Here is a 21251-nt window from a genome sequence, read left to right as displayed (position 1 = left end):
CACCAGATGTTTGGAAATGGTATCATCAGCCTGGGCACAGCACACGAGTGGGTGCCTCACAGTCCGGATTTGAATCCGTTGGATTTTTTATTTTATGGTGCTGCCAAAGGTCACCTTTACGTGAACAAACCTCAAACCCTGACTGTCCTGAAGCAGGACGTGGAGGACTACCATCAGGCTTCCACTCCAGCCACTTACAGATGAGTTGTGGAGAATTTCAGTCAGGATCAAAGCCTGCTTGAACAGAGGCAGAGCACACATTGAAAATGTCAATTACAAGCGGTATAATGAGTGATTTGAAAATGGCATGGTGTATGCTTTCCATTAATGCATCACTGAACTTGCTACCTTTTGTAATTTTTATACAATAAAACGTTCAAATAGTCCACTTTTTTGAAACACCCTGTACATCCATAATGGTGCACTTTGTGATGCAATGCTTTGCTTGCGAAGTACCACCAATCGGAAAATTTATAGTTTGGTTGGGAACTGCATCCACGCAAGATGGCTCAAAGGCAAGTGTACTCGAGCGCATAAGAAGACCAATTATGGCCACCCATCACATCAGTTCTCCTTCAACTAGATCGTTAATAGATCGGAAAGCAGGTAAATGCAGCTGAAGCTCAGATTGCTAATTACTCTCTAATCTATACATTTTTGACCTCCGCCACTGAAGATGGACGGAGGTTATGTTTTCACCCCTGCCTGTCTATCTGTCTGCCTGCCTGTCTGTCTGTCTGTCTGTGAACAGAATAGCTCAAAGTTATGGACCAAAAACGCCAAAAACGATATATAACTATCTCAAATAGTTATGGACCGATTCGGATGAAACTTGGTGGACAGGTTGGGTGTGTGACAAGAACATATTGATCCGATTTTGGTGAAGTTCCCGATATTTATTCAAGAGTTTTTATTTATTTATTTATTTATTTATTAAGTGATTCTTCATTGAGAGATTGGCCAAAAAACGACATATAACATGATATCTCAAAAAAGTTGCGGACGGATTTGGAAGGAACTTGGTGGACAGGTCAGAGGTGTGACATGGACAAATTGATTGGATTTTAGTAAAGATCCGGATGTGAGAGATTAAAAAAAAATGTATTTAGTGATTCTTCACCATTGAGAGATGGGGCAAAAACAATGTATTGCATGTTATTCAAAAATGTATTTGGCCCGATATGCTCGAGTCTGGTGGATCAGACATTGCGTGGTGGAGGTATGTGCTCTACTGAGTGCCCTTTAGTTACCCTCACCAGAGGAGAGGGTATTGCATTTGAGTCAGTTTGGTTGATTGTCTGTCCGTTTGTTTGTTTGTTTATTTGTCCGCACAGAACTTTAGTGTTTTTATCTGCAACCGCTTATTGGATGGAGTTAAATTTGTCATGATCAGAGCGACGACCCATGTAGAATGTTTTAATGATAATTATGACATCACAGGTCATGTGGTGTGGCAGCCATGTTGGAAAAACGGAAAAACTATGGACCTCTGTATAATCTGAAACCCCACCAAGGAAAAAAAGATGAAACTTGGCACATGGCAAGTACTCTTCGTGGGGAATAAGTGAGATTTTTTTTCATGACAACATAGGTGCCTTCGTTATGACGTCATGATTGCATAAGTAGAATGGCACATCTGATCAGTATGAAAATTTGAGAGAATTGATGACGTCATCGGTAACGTGATTTGGCAGCCTTTTTTTTTAACCTTCAAAAAAAAAAAACCTTCTCTGAAATAGTTTAACAGATCGAGGCGAAACTTTACACGTGTGGCCGCCTGTTCACAAGAAACAAAAGGTTCACACATATGATGTCATAGGTCACATGGTTTGGCAGGCATATTGGATTTACCCTAAAATCGATAAAAAAAATCTTCTCCAGGACAGATCGAGGAGAAACTTCACACAAATGATCCCCAAGCCTTGGGGATAGCATGGTGATCACGAATAATTGATGGCACGTGGTCTGGCAGCCGTATTGGATTGAGCAAATACCTTTTTTAAAATCCTTTCTCTTGAAACCCTTTATTAAATGATGTGAATCTTCACAATTATGATCTTGTAGTGATGGGGAATAAACATTTTAAATTTCAAATTGATCTGACACATGGTGTGGCAGACAAAATAATTTATTTGATTTTGGTTTCCTTTTTATATATTTTTTTTGAATAAGATTCACTTGGCTGTGCCTGGATGGGTTTGAGTGTAGAGGAGCAGCAACTGAAATGTGAATCCTGTCCAGGTTCCTCCTGATGACTTCATCTTTTCTTTTCGCTTGTTTGGGTTCCTTCTGATTACTCCAATACAGGACTGTACCTATTTGGTCTTACATTTCATTTGAATTGAATTTATTTTAATCCCGTTCTAAATAAAATAGAATAATAATAAAAAAACGTCATGGGTCAGGGTCAGGTGTCCGATCAAAGCGGGACGTCTTGGTACCCGGTCATCACTGCCAGCAGTTATAAAGTGGACGTTCCAATTATGTCTCTTATTAATTACGTAACACGCCACACAAAATACACCACACAAAACTACACAAAACCAAACAAACACCACACAAAATACATCACACAAAACTACAAAAACACCACACAAAACTACACAAAACCAAACAAACACCACACAAAACTAAACAAAATACATCACACAAAACGACACAAAACTACACAAACACCACACAAAACTACACAAAACTACACAAAACCAAACAAACACCACACAAAACTACACAAAACCAAACAAACACCACACAAAACTAAACAAAATACACAACACAAAACTACAAAAACACCACACAAAACCAAACACCACACAAAACCAAACACCACACAAAACCAAACACCACACCAAACTACACAAACACCACACAAAACCAAACACCACACAAAACCAAACAAACACCACACAAAACTAAACAAAATACACAACACAAAACTACAAAACACCACACAAAACTACACAAACAGCACACAAAACTACACAAACACCACACAAAACCAAACACCACACAAAACCAAACAAACACCACAAAACTAAACAAAATACACAACAACAAAACTACAAAACACACAAACACCACTACACAAACACCACACAACACAAACCCACACAAAACCAAACAATACACAAAACTACATAAAACCAAACAAACACCACACAAAACTAAACAAAATACACAACACAAAACTACAAAAACACCACACAAAACTACACAAACACCACACAAAACCAAAACACCACACAAAACTACACAAACACCACACAAAACCAAACACCACACAAAACTACACAAAACCAAACAAACACCACACAAAACTAAACAAAATACATCACACAAAACGACACAAAACTAAACAAACACCACACAAAACCAAACAAAATACACCACACAAAACTACACAAACACCACACAAAACCAAACAAACACCACACAAAACCAAACACCGCACAAAACCAAACACCACACAACACCAAACACCACACAAAACCAAACAAACACCACACAAAGCTAAACAAAATACACAACACAAAACTACAAAAACACCACACAAAACTACACAAACACCACACAAAACTACACAAACACCACACAAAACCAAACACCACACAAAACCAAACACCACACAAAACCAAACACCACACAAAACTACACAAAGACCACACAAAACCAAACACAACACAAAACTACACAAAACCAAACAAACACCACACAAAACTAAACAAAATACATCACACAAAACGACACAAAACTAAACAAACACCACACAAAACCAAACAAAATACACCACACAAAACTATAAAAACACCACACAAAACTACACAAACACCACACAAAACCAAACAAACACCACACAAAACCAAACAAACACCACACAAAACTAAACAAAATACATCACACAAAACCAAACAAACACCACACAAAACTAAACAAAATACATCACACAAAACTACACAAAACTAAACAAACACCACACAAAACTAAACAAAATACACCACACAAAACTACAAAAACACCACACAAAACTACACAAACACCACACAAAACCACAAAAACACCACACAAAACTACACAAACACCACACAAAACCAAACAAACACCACACAAAACTACACAAAACCAAACAAACCACACAAAACTAAACAAACACCACACAAAACCAAACAAAATACACCACACAAAACTACAAAAACACCACACAAAACTACACAAACACTACACAAAACCAAACAAACACCACACAAAAGTAAACAAAATACACCACACAAAACGACACAAAACCAAACAAAATACACCACACAAAAGTAAACAAAATACACCACACAACACGACACAAAACCAAACAAAATACACCACACAAAACTACAAAAGCACCACACAAAACCAAACAAACACCACAAAACTAAACAAAATACATCACACAAAACCAAACAAACACCACACAAAACTAAACAAAATACATCACAAAACTACACAAAATTAAACAAACACCACACAAAACCAAACAAAATACACCACACAAAACTACAAAAACACCACACAAAACTACACAAACACCACACAAAACCAAACAAAATTCACCACACAAAATTCCACAAACACCACACAAAACCAAATAAAATACACCACACAAAATTCACCACACAAAACTCCACAAACACCACACAAAACCAAACAAAATACACCACACAAAACTACAAAAACACCACACAAAACCAAACAAAATACACCACACAAAACTACAAAAACACCACACAAAACCAAACAAAATACACCACACAAAACTCCACAAACACCACACAAAACCAAACAAAATACACCACACAAAACTACAAAAACACCACACAAAACCAAACAAAATACACCACACAAAACTACACAAACACCACACAAAACCAAACAAACACCACACAAAACCAAACACCACACAAAGCTACACAAAACCAAACACCACACAAAACTACACAACACCAAACACCACACAAAACCAAACAAACACCGCACGAAACTAAACAAAATACACAACACAAAACTACAAAAACACCACACAAAACTACACAAACACCACACAAAACTACACAAACACCACACAAAACCAAACACCACACAAAACTACACAAAACCAAACAAACACCACACAAAACTAAACAAAATACACCACACAAAACAAGTCCCCGCGAGGGTGTGTAATGTCTGATTTCTCGTTTTCTTGTTTAACCCGGATGGGAGATTAAAACGTCCAGGTGAGACTCACTGAGGTTTGTCCACGAGGAGGCGCCGCGACTCACAGCCTCCTCCCTCCTCCCTCCTCCCTCCTCCCTCCTCCCTCCTCCCTCCTCCCTCCTCCCTCCTCCCTCCTCCCTCCTCCCTCCTTCAGCCGCACTCGCTGTTCTCGGGGGGATTGAACGGAACGATCACGTCACGGATCTCGAACCGTCGAGGACGAACGAGGAAAGAGTTCTCGTCAAGGACGAAGTGGACATGTTATGAGGCCGAATTAATTACTGACTCATCGTTTCGAGTACAAGAGGGGACCGTGGTTCTTGGAAAGGACACGGGTGGGAAAAACAATCCGTCCTCGTCGCGGCGGTTGTGGGGTTTGAGGGGAGGGTGGGCAGCGGCGGGTCCGTTTTTCGAGGGGAGCGCGCGTGGTCGGATTGGTGCTTCATCATCATCATCGTCATCGTCATCATCATCATCGTCATCATCATCATCACTATCACCATCACCACCACCATCACCACCATCACCACCGCCCGGTCGGGCCACGGAACGTGGATCGTGTTGCGCGTGGGAACAACAGAAGACGTCGGTCGGACGTTGTGCGGGTTTATCGTGTCCAAGTGATCCTCTCCTCTCTCCTCTCTCCGCTCTTCGGTCGGTGAGATTTACCTTTTGCCTTCACGTGAGATGTTTGAGGTTTTGTTGATGAACACTTGGAGCACCGTGTGTGGTGGGCACATGTGGGGAGGGAATTGGGGCGTTGAAGGGAGCGGTAATCTTTCCTTTGATTCCACTCAATGGATTCGAAGGGAACATTTCTCCGCCGGACTCAGATGGTTTATATTGGGACCAGACGGGCACTCCCGATCCCAATGTCGAAGCCCCTTTGTGCCTCATCTTGGGCCCCTCTCATCCCCCATCTTTCCCCCTCTCATCCCCCATCTTTCCCCCTCTCATCCCCCATCTTTCCCCCTCTCATCCCCCATCTTTCCCCCTCTCATCCCCCATCTTTCCCCCTCTCATCCCCCATCTTTCCCCCTCTCATCCCCCATCTTTCCCCCTCTCATCCCCCATCTTTCCCCTCTCATCCCCCATCTTTCCCCCTCTCATCCCCCATCTTTCCCCCTCTCATCCCCCATCTTTCCCCTCTCATCCCCCATCTTTCCCCTCTCATCCCCCATCTTTCCCCTCTCATCCCCCATCTTTCCCCCTCTCATCCCCCATCTTTCCCCCTCTCATCCCCCATCTTTCCCCTCTCATCCCCCATCTTTCCCCCTCTCATCCCCCATCTTTCCCCCTCTCATCCCCCATCTTTCCCCCTCTCATCCCCCATCTTTCCCCCTCTCATCCCCCATCTTTCCCCGTCTCATCCCCCATCTTTCCCCTCTCATCTCTCTCTCTCTCTCTCTCTCTCTCTCTCTCTCTCTCTCTCTCTCTCTCTCTCTCTCTCTCTCTCTCTCTCTCTCTCTCTCTCTCTCTCTCTCTCTCTCTCTCTCTCTCTCTCTCTCTCTCTCTCTCTCTCCCCCCCCTCCCCACTGAGTTGCCCTCCGAGGTTCTCTCGGCGTTAGTGCAGTAACATGGCGAGTCTCCTCACCCCGATCCCGGCGGCTTTTAAATCGTGTACAACGATCGATCATGGAGGGTGTTGGGTGGAGTTGTTCGGCCCAGGCACAGCGGAGGGTTTACACACGGTCATGTTGGTGTATGGGTGCCGCCGCTCGCCCCTCAATGCGGACTCGCCCTCCATACCACGACAAGTTTACGGTCCTTGCGCAGGTGTTCCGGATTTAGCTTTCCCTTTTGGACGAATGATTTTTACGCTGACGGTGCACTCTCTCCGAGCCTCGCAAGTGCGGCGACGCGAGCACGTGGTGGTGGTGGTGGTGGTGATGATGATGATGATGATGGTGGTGACGACGCATCGCCCCATTTCCCCATTGTGAGCCCACGTTGTTCATTCCTAACTGGGCACGTGGTGGTGGTGGTGGTGATTGTGGTGGTGATGATGGTGGTGACGCATTGCCCCATTGTGATCCCACATTGTTTATTCCTAACTGGGCACGTGGTGGTGGTGACGGTGGTGGTGACGCATCGCCCCATTGCCCCATTGTGAGCCCACGTTGTTTATTCCGAACTGGGCACGTGGTGGTGGTAATGGTGGTGGTGATGGTGGTGGTGAGGCATCGCCCCATGTCCCCATTGCGAGCCCATGTTTATTCCTAACTGGGCACTTGGTGGTGATGGTGGTGACGCATCGCCCCATTTCCCCATTGTGAGCCCACGTTGTTTATTCCTAACTGGGCACGTGATGGTGGTGGTGATGGTGGTGTTGATGGTGATGGTGATGGCGCCCCATTGCCCCATTGTGAGCCCACGTTGTTTATTCCTAACTGGGCACATGGTGGTGATGGTGGTGGTGATGGTGGTGACGCATCGCCCCATGTCCCCATTGCGAGCCCACATTGTTTATTCCTAACTGGGCACGTGGTGGTGATGGTGGTGGTGGTGGTGATTGTGGTGATGGTGACGCATCGCCGCATTGTGAGCCCATGTTGTTTATTCCTAACTGGGCACGTGATGGTGGTGGTGATGGTGATGGTGATGGCGCCCCATTGCCCCATTGTGAGCCCACGTTGTTTATTCCTAATCGGGCACGTGGTGGTGGTGGTGGTGATGGTGACGCATCGCCCCATTTCCCCATTGTGAGCACGTTGTTCATTCCTAACTGGGCACGTGATCCTGGTCTCGCGGACACCATGGTCCTGCTGGTGGTTCAGGCGGTTCACCTTTCCTCACCAGTGTTCTGATGTTTCTTCCCACCCCGTTATTGTACCAACTCCCTCTCCCTCCGCCCCCCCCCCCAACGCTGATGCCCTTCCCGCTCTAACTCGCACTACAGATCTAGTTTCTTTATTGCCATCTGCCGCGACAAGACCTCAGTCTGAGCCCCCGTGTTATTTATCATACTTGGTCGTGATAAAACATTGCTTCATGGTTATATATTTATATATATATATATATATATATATATATATATATATATATATATATATATACATACGAGCCTGGTGTTGGCGCAGTGGTTAGGGCAGCAGCTTGGGATCCAAAAGGTCCTGAGTTCAATCCCCATTGGGCCACTGAATTAATACACCAGGGGGTTGACTCAGCCCGTCATCCTTCCGAGGTTGGCGAAATGAGTACCAGTGTACTGGGCCAGTGTATACCCCGGTTAAAATAGGTGTACCATATCCCTGTGTCGTAAGAGGCGACCAGGGTTGCGTCAGGAAGGGCATCCGGCGTAAAACGTGCCAAATCACTATGCGGATCATACGGATGATCCGCTGTGGCGACCCCAAACTGGAGCAGCCGAAAGAAGAATATATATATATATATATATATATATATATATATATATATATATGTATATATATGTATATATATATATATGTTTATATATATGTATATATATATATATATATATATATATATGTATATATGTATATATATATGTATATATATATGTATATATATATGTATATATATATATGTATATATATATGTATATATATATGTATATATATATGTATATATATATATATATATATATGTATGTATATATATATATATATATATATGTATGTTGTGATTCTCAGGTGCCTTAAAACACAATGACTTCATCAAAATACCCCCTCCAGAATGGCCTCTCCTGTCACAATGACACAACACATCTCCGAAACGAGAACAACACTTGGTAGAGCAAATACCTCCGCCAGGCTGAACGGTTGACGTTTTGTAACCCACCGATAGGCCGCATTTGAATTTGGACCTCTACGAGAATGGAATCGGCTTGTTCTCGTCTCCTCACCAACCGATCCATCGAGTTTTGTCGTAACTCGTCCACAACTTTTTGAAATACCATGCGATGTGTCCTTTTGGCCACATCTCTCAATTGTGAAGAATCCCTTCAAAATTTAAACAAAACCTCGTATCCGGATCCAGGTCTTCACCAAAATCGAATCAATTGGTCCTTGTGACACGCCAAACCTGTCCTCAGAGTTTCATCCGAATTCCTCTATGCGCTGACAGACGCACACAGACACAGACAGACAGACGAACAAAAAAATTATTCAGAACTCTAGTATCCGGATGTTCACCAAAATCAAATCTATTCATCCTTGTCAGACACCCAACGTGTCCACTAAGTTTCATCCGAATCTGCCCACAACCTTTCGAGATATCCAGTTCACGGGCACTTCTCCGTACCAGAGTGGTGATAACGTAACCTCTGTCCACCTTCGGTGGTGGAGGTAATGATTTTGTTGTGCACAATCACGATATCCGGTGAGGTACAAGACAATATTATGAAATGTTTGCAAAGCATGATATTTATGTTGACGGCAAATATGGTGACCAAATGAGGGTTAAAGTACAGCTCGAGTTCATGCTCCGATGAGATGTTCTCTCGGAATGCTCCTTGATCTATCAATGGCTTTTCCATGTTGGACAATATTGCTTGATGTCATCACGTTACTCTGGGTCCCCTCTTCCCTGGAAAACAGCCCCCCACCCCCAAAGCGTCACATGTTTTGTGTACGACCCTTTATGTGCCTTTCTCCCCATATTGTCGTGATTAGGTTCCAACGTGTATTTTAAGGGCACTTTTGGACCCCATCAAAATGTTGTTGTTTTTGAACCCTTTTGGAGGTAAAAAAAAACAACCCAATTTCATGGTGGTGTCGTGGGGATGGGGATTGGGAGGGTGGAGAATGAATGAATGAACGGGTGAGTGGGTGGCCATTCTTTGGTGGTAGTGGGGATGTTTAAGCTGTAAATAGTTTAGTGCAATTGTAAGGCTTGTGTGTTGGTGAGGGTTTGCTACGTACATGAGACGTGTAAGCGTCTTATTGTTGTTTTAAAAAAAAAAATTGCTCCTCACTAATTGGTCCATCTGCTCCATCTGTCCTGCAACATGACGTCTCTTCTTTTCAGGCTCCTTTCATTGCTAAATGTCGTGATTGTGTTGTTTGCGCTGAAGCCAAAATCCCATTCAAATGGCCAACGCTACAAGTAATGCTTGCGTCGGTCTTGACTATTCAAAGGCTCGATTAGTTTTTTTTGTGTTTTTTTTCCCACCATGTTTCTCTCTCCCTCTCTTTGGTGCTTTTGCTAAGTGTTTGGCTGTCTAGCCTGTTGCCCAGAAATGCTCTTTTGCTGTTTGCTTTTGCTTCGTTTAGGTAAACGCTGCAACATTTTTGGGTCCATTTTAAGCGGATCTGGTTTTCGCGTGTTCGTTTTTATATCTAAATTTGGGTTGGTTCACATTCCAGCGGTGAAAAGTATGTTTTTCATACTTTGTTGTTGTCTGCTGGACAGCGTAGTGTTCTTGGCTCTGTGTGTATTATCCAAGTTGGAAGACAAACATCAGTTGCATGTTTATTGCATGCTGTAAGACCTTTTTTTTTTTAATTTTTTTTTTTTTTAAACACATTTTAAATTATTTTGGTGTTTGAACATTCGTTCTGGGCTTGTAATAATGTGGCTGAAAAATGAACTGATTTGCTACCGTTTCATTAGTGTCGGCTGTTAACCGACAGTGACCCTCGAGAGCAGCAAATGGTTGTGGGGAGGAGGTGGTCTCAATATTGGTGGTACGGATAAGCTGGGCTTCAAAAACCTTGCTTAGGTTTACGGCACAAATATTACCTTTCCTTGTTCAAGACTGTTGGGTCGCCGGAATAGGTGACCCTATTGTCAGTAATTCTGTCTGTTTGTTTGGATGTTTGTTCGTTTGTCATCAGCATAATTGGTAGTAAACGTGGGCGGATTTTGACCAAACTCGGGTGGGAGGTACATCTTATGACCTCGTGCTTTGGAAGTTGTGATGGTTGCTAAGGACGCTTTGGTTCCCTTGCAACAACCGAAAAACCTTCAAAATCGGTACCGTTCACGCAAAATCAATTCCGAAAGCCATTATCCCACGTCGGGTTATGAAATTTGTCACGAATGATCTACGGGTGATGCTCTATCAAATATATTCCGATTTTTGTGATATATGGAATACTTTACCTGCAGCGCCCCCTGCAATTAGGGTATGCGCGACAATTGGCGAAAATTGAAGGCCCCCTAGCGACCAGGTGAGTGCATCGATACGAATGGAACTTTGCAGGTTCATGGTACTCAATGAGTACTACAACTTTGCCTCAGGACATATTGACCGATTTCGCTTAGGTCAGGGGTCAAAGGTCAATTAGTGCAAAAATCGATAATATGCGAGAGCTGGAGGTGCCTTCGCGCCAAATGCTACTCCTCCTAGGGTTATGGTCGGATGGTCATGAAAATTCACACTAATCATCTGGAATACATTGTGCACAAATGATCGAGCCGGATTTTCGATTTAGATCTTTGTTCACCTACAGCACCCCCTCGAACTTTGGGGATTTCCGATTTGAAACCGCATTTTCGGTACTTTTCATTCAAATGGATACCGAGGTGTTATCAGTGGATGGAACTGGATGAGATTTGATATGCATAATCTTAAGGTGATTCCCTCCTATCTGCTATATGGACATCCATTTTGCTCTATGTCTTATAGTTTCCATGCTCGGTGACCCATCGCCGCTTACCGGCTTGTTTTATTATTCTTGTGTATATGTTTTCCTCTTTTTTTAATTTTTTTATTATTATTAATATTTTTAATTTGGTTTAATGTGAACATTTCAACTTTTGCATGTTCCAATAGATTGACACGTCCAACATGGCACATCGGGGGGGAATCGGAGGTGGCGGTTATTCTGAAGACCCTGACAGATACCTGTATGTGGACAAAGGCCCGATGTACAACACTGCCGCACAGGTGAGCTACTGTCCTAAGCCATTGAATGTGCTTTGAGCACACATACGTATGTGCAATTTGACTTGTTTTCCATAGCAAGTTGCAGTATCAGCAATGCCAACAAGGGCTATTTCACAAGTTTGTCAGCATTTCAGTACGTCTTTATCCTTGAGAAGCAAATGTTATGACATTTGATATGCTGTATTTGTAGTTGCAAAAAAATTGTGTGCGTGCGTGTACCGTTGGTTATCTCCATATGCGGGTTTCAGATGGTGGAACGGAGCCCTCCCAGGTCTCAAAGTATCCACCCCAGTTTCAGTAAGGATTCACGATTTATGGGCCAAGCTGTGAAGTTTTCTTGTTCTCAAAGTTTTTTTTGTTCCGAGGGTTCGTGTGTGCGTGTACATGTGTAATTGGAGTTTTTAAGTAGGTTCCACACACAGTAAGCAACATGGAACAATTATTATTATTATTATTATTATTATTATTATTATTGTTATTTTTAAAATTCCACTAAAAGTTGAGTGGAAGAAATTACGAGGCTATATATTAATCTCCAATGGCTGGGGGTTTCTAAGCAGCTTTGAGGGCTAATCTCAGGATACATTGATTCTTAAAAAGTCTAGTTTTAAGTGGTCTGGCAAGCCTGTTGTTGGCTTCGCGGCGAGGGTGGCTGGCTTAGGATCCTAGGGTCCTGAGTTTGAGCCCGTTTGGTTGCTGAATTAACATGAGGCGGGGTTGACTCAGCCTGTCATCCTTCCGAGGTTGGCAAAATGAGTACCAGTGTACTGGTTGAGGGGCATAGCATCAGCAGTACAGCCATGTTTCCAAGAAATGATGGCTTCCCGGCAGCCAAGCTGCTATCCACAAGAACAGAACGGTGGCCTCGCCAGCTAATGGAAAGTTATCCCTCACAGCTAATTCCTCACAATCGTACTTTTTTTTTTACCTCCGCCACCGAAGGTGAAAGAGGTTATGTTGTCACCCCTCTTTGTCCGTTTGTTTGTCTGTCTGTCTGTCTGTGTGCAGGATATCTCAAAAAGAACCGATTCGATATTGGTCAAGATTCGGATCCGGATCTGACTACTAGAATTTTTAAGTAATTCTTCACCATTGAGAGATTGGGCTAAACTAATATATATTGGGCCAAAAACGATATATAGCACGATATCTCAAAAAATGTATTGTGCCCGATATGTTCTCGTGGATCAGGCACTACATGGCAGAGGTATGCGCTCTCCCGAGTGCCCTTCTTGATCAAAATTGTGTAACCTAAACAATGATTACAAAATGCAGAACAAGAGTTAAAAGCAACACAAAATGATTTGTGTTGTGGATGTTCTTCAGCGGGCAGTTGCAAGTTAAATTCTGAGAACGTTTTATATTTGCTTTCCGATTAAAGTGAAGGATGTGCATGATCTGTCTGCACAGTTATTCCAAAGAATACACGTTATTAAATATCAGAAAAGTGGACGGGAAATATTTGATCTTGATAAATCACTTGGTGTATTCACAAGGTGACAGGTCTGTCTCAGAACTGTCTTTGTAAGTTGCCGGTGGGAATTAAAATGCTGGTTCTAAAATGAAATACCAGTGTGAATTACTGTTCGTCAAAGCTGTGCATGTTACCATAAATGGGTGTTTTATCTCTATCAGTGAAACAAAAATCGAGTTCAAGTTCTGGGATCCAAGCTCAGATTAAGAGAAAGGAGACTGTGCTTGGTTGAAGTCATCCCAGCTACATGTTTTACACAACAGCTTTTTAATATCTTCATTGTTTGTTTTTTATATATCTGAAATAATTTAAAGTGTTTGTTTGTTACTCTTTCACGGCCGAACCGTAGCACCCGGAGGCCCAACATTTTTGGTGAACTGTAGGTACTTCAGGATCTGGCCAAGGATTTAAGCTTCCACATGTTGGCCTTGAAGACTGTTTGAGGCTGCTATGAAGTTTATATTGGGATGTGGGGTCAGGTAGTGCTGCTGCCGGCCCACAACCAAAAGGTAACCACCATGAGGCTAATAACTCCATTGCTTTTAAATGTTAAACTCGTCCCGAAACCATCACCAGGAAAAGCTCACCGATCTAGGCAGCACTAGGTACCCCCTCCCCGCCCCCCCTTTCATGGCAACACCGGATACAACCTCCCCCCCCATATAACTCATACTACCCCCCACTATGTGTATATATATATATATATATATATATATATATATATATATATATATATATATATATATATATATATATATATATATATATATGCAGCTCAGGAGGAATATTGCACGTAAAGTAAAAGCACGCTGAGCCCATAAGAATAATATTATTTGTTGGTATTCTTCTGACATGTCAGGATTTTATCTTCCATCCTTAGAGGTAACAATGAGTCACCAGGCGTGCAGCTCCAGAGACATCAGCTGTACTTATTACATCCGAAGGGAATAGCTCCACATTATGATTGAGCTGGAAGGGGTCTAATCAGCATGAGGTTTGGCACATATTTAATAAAGAGAGTGGGATTGGGGGATGGATTTGCTTCTGGTTTGGGTTTGTGGATCATCGGTTTGGTGTCATAATGTTTCATGGCTGCTCCGGCCTTGGGTATCGGGCTGTCGGGGGTTGTGGACGATTGTGTAGTCCTCGATAGGCAGCATGAAAGTCGACATGACAGTCAATCGACCGTTTTCCCAAAAGCCATGCTTCGAGAATTTCCCGGATGGCCCAGCCGCGTGCCGAGGCTTTGATTTACCTGTGTTTTCCCACGCGAAGTTGTGTTGTAAGTTGTAACAATGTGTCACTACCAGTGATAGCTTGTCTCCACTTGCAACTACTTTCTGGTGCTGCATCAACCGTGTCGTGAGTGCCTTGGACGTCTGGCCCACATAATTGCTATCACAGTCTCAACAGAGGTTTTCGTCGACCACGTTCATCTTGTCGAGTCTATTCGCTCTGTCTTTGGGCCTGGTCAGCTGCATGCAGTGTGTTGCCCAAGGTTTGTGCGCGATCCGGATTCCGAATGGTGGCAACAAACTGTTGGCCATCTCCGAAGTATTGCCAATTATACGGGAATAATACTGTTTTGACCGGTTCCTCGGATCATGGTGTGGGTACCTTCTTCTGGCAGCAAGACCGAATGAATGCTGTCAGGTAGTCATTGTTCTGCAGTAAATGGGTGACGTGTTCAATTTTGGTCTGTCGTGTGTCTCGGTCACTGCAGTGCGATTTGGCTCGGTCGAACAAGGTTCGTGCACAAGGTCATTTGTGCGTGGTCGGGTGACCGCTTTTGTAGTTACGCACCCAGTCTGTATGCGTGGGTTTGCGATACACCTGGGTCTCTTGCACATTCGACACCAACATCCTAAAAAGTAATGAGGCCGCCATCTTCGAGTTCGTATTCTTCTAAAACGTCAGGATTTTAACAGAGTTTATTGTTTTTGCTTGGTGTGCCTTTATTTTCTATATATATATCAGATGTTCTTAAGATCTGAGGTCCCAAAGATAACTCACAAACACACTCCAGCATTTGATCTCTTGGTTTCAATACCCAAATGCCCTTTAAAAATTTTTTTTAATTATTATTATTTTTTCCAACTGTGTTTGTGAGTTATGTGGTTTCTGGTTTCCTTCCCCCCCCCCCCCCCCATGACCGATCCTGAGCAAACTGTAAGCTGTCTAGTGTACAAGTGAGGAGAAAACCAGCAAGCAAGTATGCAGTCTTGTGGGCATTTACCTCCTTGGCACAACTAACCTGTGTGCCTCTGGGGACCCCGGACAAAACTGTATAGCTGTCAAGAACCAAAAGTTGCCCACTAATGATTGTAAGCTCCACCCTCTGCCGTACCATCTGTCATCCCTCAGACCGGCAAGCAGCAGCTTCTTCGCTCACTGCAGATCTGGATAAAATCACAAACTGGTCCAACACGTGGAACATGTCTTTCAATCCAGACAAATCTCACACTCTCACTATGTCTCTTCGAAAGGACCGTTTACAAAACCCCCCCATCCACTTTCTCAACAATCCTCTGGAAGAATTCTTTTCTTTCAAGCGTTTGGGTCTCACTATCTGCCATGACCTTTCCTGGGAAAGTCACATTTCCAACCTCGCCTCAAAAGCCAGTCGCCGACTGGGAATCCTCCGTCGTGCTAAGTCCTTCCTCGGCCCTCTTGAGCTCCTGACCACTTACAAAGCTTTTGTCCGTAGCCTGATGGAGTACTGCTCTCCCCTCTGGGCTGGTGCTCCTGCCTCCCACCTTTCTCGGATTCACGCTGTCGAAACCAGGGCATTTAAGATAATCGGCATCTCCCGCAATGAAGCTGAGTCTTTGGGCCTCTCACTCAATCACCGCAGGTTGGTCGGTGGTCTTTCTGTCTTCTACCGACTCCTCTCCAGCCTTGCCCCCTGCTCTCTCTGCGATTTGTCCCCACCACATTTCCACAGGGCGCTCAAGGTCCGCCAACAACCCCCTTCTGGTAAAACTACCAACATCACGAATCACTGCTCATCTTCACTCTTTCATTCCTCTTTTTTCCCGCCCTTGGAATAAACTTCCTCACTCTATTCTTTCCCATTCTTCCCTCCAGGCTTTCAAAACAGCTGTTCACCACCACCTCTTATCTTCCCCCATCCAAATCCTTGATCTTTTCTACCCCCAATAATCCACCCAAGCCCACTTCCTTCATTTCTCCTGCTTTCCTTCCTGAAAGTCCCTGAAATGTCCATCTTCTCTTCGCCATGTTCCCCGTCCCATCCCCATCCCTCTCCTTCCACAGTTCACCTAATGTGTCTGTTCCCCACTGTTTTGTCCCTTCCACTCCCGCCCCTCTTGTCTCATGCCTCCTTGCTGTGAGTTGTGTGTTCGCTCTCATACGAGCCTCGACCAAGGTATACAAAAAAAAAAGCTGATGCACTTGGTATCACACTGGTTAGACAATAAACCTCTTGAGACTGAGAACCAAGTTTGTGTGGCCACACCGAGCAGCTGGAATTTTTCTTTTTTTCCAAAGGAAAGAATCTGAAAAGGGCAGCAACTTGCTCTGAGTGAAACTAATAGGGTTTCAAGTTTTATTATTTTATTTGCAGGGGCATAAGTTTTAAATCAAAAGAGGTGATGTTAACTCTCGTACAGGAATTTAGTTAGACTTCGCCTCGAATATTGTGCATAGTTTTGGTCACCACATCTGAGGGAGGACACAGCTGCTGTCGCGTAATCAGGTCGACGTGGACCATGGCCATGCTTGGCATACTGCATCAGGATGAACTGAGTGGCCTGATTGGATGAATTTAAATGCCGTTGGTGGTAAAACGGTCTTCACGCCTGAAAGCCAAAACCCTGTCAACGTAGCAGGATCTTCTCACCAATAAGGCAGGCTCACAAGTTATCTAAACAATTTAATATTGATAATAAAGGACACTTGAATTTAATGAATTGTTACAGACACAGGAGACGCGGAACCGATGTACCCTCAGCATGGAACAGCACATAACAAACACGTACAATTGGTGACTTGCCAAGAACGAACCACCACCCCCGTATCTCAACGGTGAAGAATCACTTCGATAATTCTCATGGTCTGATCCAGATCCGGATCTTCACCAAATCCAATCAGTTAGTCGTTGTGACACACCAAACCTGTCCACAAAATTTCATCTGGATCGGTCCACAACTTTCTGAGATATCCTGCACACAGACAAACAGACAAAAAGGGGTGAAAGCATAACCTCCTTCACCTTCAGTAGCAGAGGTAAAAATTGCTGGGGAAGGATAAAAGAAAGTGGGAATAGAGCACAGCACGCCTCTGGTCTTGGGACTGAGATGGAGTTGGCGGTCCTCACGTTCTCCCAGGATGCCTCTGGCTCAGCACATCATGAATCTCACAACCATAATGTGTTGTGGGCCAGAATCTTGGGCACAACCCAAACCACTCACAAAAGCAATTCAGCTCAGATGCTTACAATTTCCCCAACTATCTCTGAGGCCCCAAAGCTTGCTCTTCACTTTGACTTTGCTTGACTCACTTGTGTCCTTTTGCCTCATCAAGGGTGTGCTGAAGCATGTGACATTCAGCCAAACGTTCTTCCTTCAGTTGAAACCCTCCACATCCTTTGGGACAGTCATTTAGACCACAGAGTCATGTAGAACGGTGGGACATTTTAAATTTGATAAACTGGAGATAGGAAAACCAGTTCCAAGGGATACTTGGCCTGCTACCACTACATTTGCACCACGTATTGCCCATTCACAAAAGTATGCATGCAGACATGGAAGTGTGTACATTCATACAAATACACAAGGCGGTTACCACTCCATTCCATATAATATGCTTCACTGCCATTGATACAGTACAGAGGGTCCTGCATTGAGTGACTGGATTGATTCCGGGGATAGCAAGATTGAGCTACGAGGACCGACCGAAAGAGACGGGACTTCAATCGTTAGAAAGGAGGCGATAGCAAGAGGATCTATGGAGATGTTTGAGATAATGAAAGGGAAATCATCAAGTGCAGAATAGACAGTGGCAGCACCAGGAGCCACAGCCCGAGAGTAAAGACGTGGAGAGTTTGGATGGTAGCAAAGCACAGAGTAGTTGATGCATTGAATAATTTTCCTGGAAAGATCGTGGCAGCACAAACGACAAGAAAGGTACTCGGTAGAGCGCATACATCTGCCAGGTTGAACAATTTATGTTTTGTACCCCACTGATCAGCCGGATCTGAATCCGGACATGAACCAAACATCTAATCGGCTTGTTCTTGTCACCTACCCAACTCGGACACCAATTTTCGTCCGAATCCATCCATGACTTTTTCAAATATCATGCTGTATCGGCTGTGTGGATCATCGGTTCAGTGTCGTATGTTTCATGACCACTCCGGCATTGGGTATCGGGCTTTACTTTTACACCCGCAGATGGGGGTGTGTGGGTGATTTGCGAAGTTCTCAATAGCATGAAGGTCGATGTGACGGTTAATCGACTGTTTGCCCGAAAGCCATGCTTCAAGAATTTCTCGGCTGTCCCGGCCGGGTGCTGAGGCTTTTACTTCCGTGGGTTTTTATTTTTTTCCCATGCAAAGTTGTGTTGTAGGTTGTAACAATGCGCTGCTACCAGCGATAGCTCATCTCCACAACTTTTTCCGTCCCTTCGGTAGTTCAGTTTCACACTTCCCAGGGATGCCAGATGATCTCAGAGAGCGAATGGCGACCTGCCGGGCCACGGACTACATCCGAATGATGAGTGCAGATCTCGTGAAGCGCTGGCACATGCGCCAGGAATCGTCACCGGGCGCGTCGTGAGGCAGCTCGGGCGTCTTCGGACCCGGTGGAAATTGGCAAGGGGAGTAGATCCCCAATCACCAATCCTCTGGATCGTTGAATGCCTTCGCAACCTGGATACCTGTGCGGTGGTCTGAGAAAAGCCTGAACTAGATGCCATTGTGTTGAGGGAGTGGGGAGGAGTTCCCCATCCCCTTATGGGAATTGGATGGGGTTTAGGCTCAGCACAGCTTCCCTCTGATGTAAATACAATTACCAATTTATACTGACTTTTCAAGCATCCCATATTTTTTTTGGACAAATTTTTTTTATACACGACAGGTGGTTGTCTGCTCACGGTTTACATTGACTGGCTGTTTGAGGCTAGGTGCAATGTGATTGGTGCCTGACAAGATTGAATAATGTATTATATAGGCCTATTAAAAGCTTATATTCAAAATCTGATTCCATATTTGATGATTGCAACTTATGGCCTAAATAATTGCCGAAATCTAGAGTGAAATCAGAAAAAAAAATGAGAAAAAAGTGAATTCTGGAGTTCAACAATCACTTTTGAAATTACGGGAGAACAAGCATAAGTTTTGTCGATGCCAAATTTTATTTTGCACTCTTTTTCGACAAATACAACCTCCGCCACCCCATGTTGCACCACCATATTGCAGTGGGCAGGACAAGTAGCTCGGAGCTTTGGTTATGAGTGAAACCAAGATTGCAAAACAATTGACCTTTTTAAAGTCCGTGAAATGTGATTTAAATTGACAGATTAACTTAAACCTTTCCCCAGCATCAATGGGGGATGGATAACCCGAGGAAATGTATTCGGAGAATGCCCTCGCATTGGAGCTGGCTTTACTGACATGCATAGCTATCGTGATGTGATTTGTGAATGCTCGACCAAACCAGATGCCGATGCTGGCACTGTCTGACAAAACCTGCTTTTTATTGGTTGATTAAAGTGCAAGACTTGCATTGGCTGAAAAACTCCAATCTGCCGCCAATGTATCTAACGGCATAGTGCATTGCCAGCAAAATCAGCCAGCGGCACCAGCATAGACCTGCCATGTGTCACGATGCTCGAAGCTTCAAAATGACGTGATAAGGAATTCACTTTGCCATCCTGTGAGCGTATGCCCAGCATTATGCTACCGGGCAACCTTGTACTCTGAGGCATGAATGGTTAGCTGTACCTATCATGAGAGCTTACGGTCATAAGTGGTGCTGGCTATTTGCTATCATCTCATCATTCCTCGTGACTGATCTCATTACAAGTGTGCTATTAAAAATGATTACATAAAAAAGTGTGCTTTTTTGGGTAGGTGACAAGAAGAAGTTGGTTAGATTTTTTTTTTTTTTTTTTGGTTTAGGTCCGGATGCAGATGCGGCCTGTCCGTGAGATACGAAACCTAAATTGTTCAGCCTAGCGGAGGTATGCGCTTTTTACCGAGTGTCTTTTGGGCAATCTGAGTTGCATGCTTTGGAATTGTTAAAGGCCAAGTACACATTTCAAAAACTGAGCATCACGAGATTATGATCATGATCATGATCTAATTATTCCTCTTGCCATTAAAAATGCAGTCACTGCAATTTGGTGAAATTTCCAGTACAAGGAAATTGGTCAGAGGAAGAGGCCATTTGGCCCATCATGCTTGTGCTTCATCCACACCCTAAAATTAATTTCGTTGTTGGGGGGGATGATGGATGATGTTGGGGAGTGGGTGGGGATGGTGTTGATAAGTGTTTAGTGGGGAAGTAATATCTGCGGAGGCAGCCATGTCGTGTTTTTGAAGGTTGGTTTATTGGGGGTGAAAAGCATCATTTTCACATGATTTTTCACACTCGATCAAAGACCCAAGATGGTTCCGTCCACAGAAAATTTGTTGGAATTTTAAATTTAATTTTCTACTTAATGCTGCAGTTTGTTTTT

The 21251-nt window shown here is 43.7% G+C and overlaps 1 protein-coding gene across 11 annotated transcripts in view; it reads left to right on the top strand.

Annotated features, from left to right (window-relative positions):
- Nucleotides 1–5342: 5342 nt before the first annotated feature.
- The window catches only part of LOC147034722 (myosin-10-like), a 242334-nt gene continuing 226425 nt past the window's right edge, over nt 5343–21251 (top strand). For 9 of the 11 annotated variants that reach the window (XM_085887757.1, XM_085887728.1, XM_085887750.1 and 6 more), the window contains exons 1-2: nt 5343–5558; nt 11963–12076. In XM_085887757.1, coding sequence (XP_085743883.1) covers nt 11978–12076 — 99 coding nt within the window. In that variant the 5' untranslated portion in view covers nt 5343–5558; nt 11963–11977. Of the gene's footprint in view, nt 5559–5642; nt 5882–11962; nt 12077–21251 lie in introns of those variants that run through there. The other 2 variants (XM_085887703.1, XM_085887696.1) reach the window with 2 other exon arrangements.

This window comes from Eptatretus burgeri, chromosome 1, assembly GCF_056783735.1.
Source record: "Eptatretus burgeri isolate ZD-2024b chromosome 1, Ebu_testis_v1, whole genome shotgun sequence".
Classification (NCBI taxonomy): Eukaryota; Metazoa; Chordata; class Myxini; order Myxiniformes; family Myxinidae; genus Eptatretus; species Eptatretus burgeri.
This window is presented reverse-complemented; position numbering and strand designations above follow the sequence as displayed.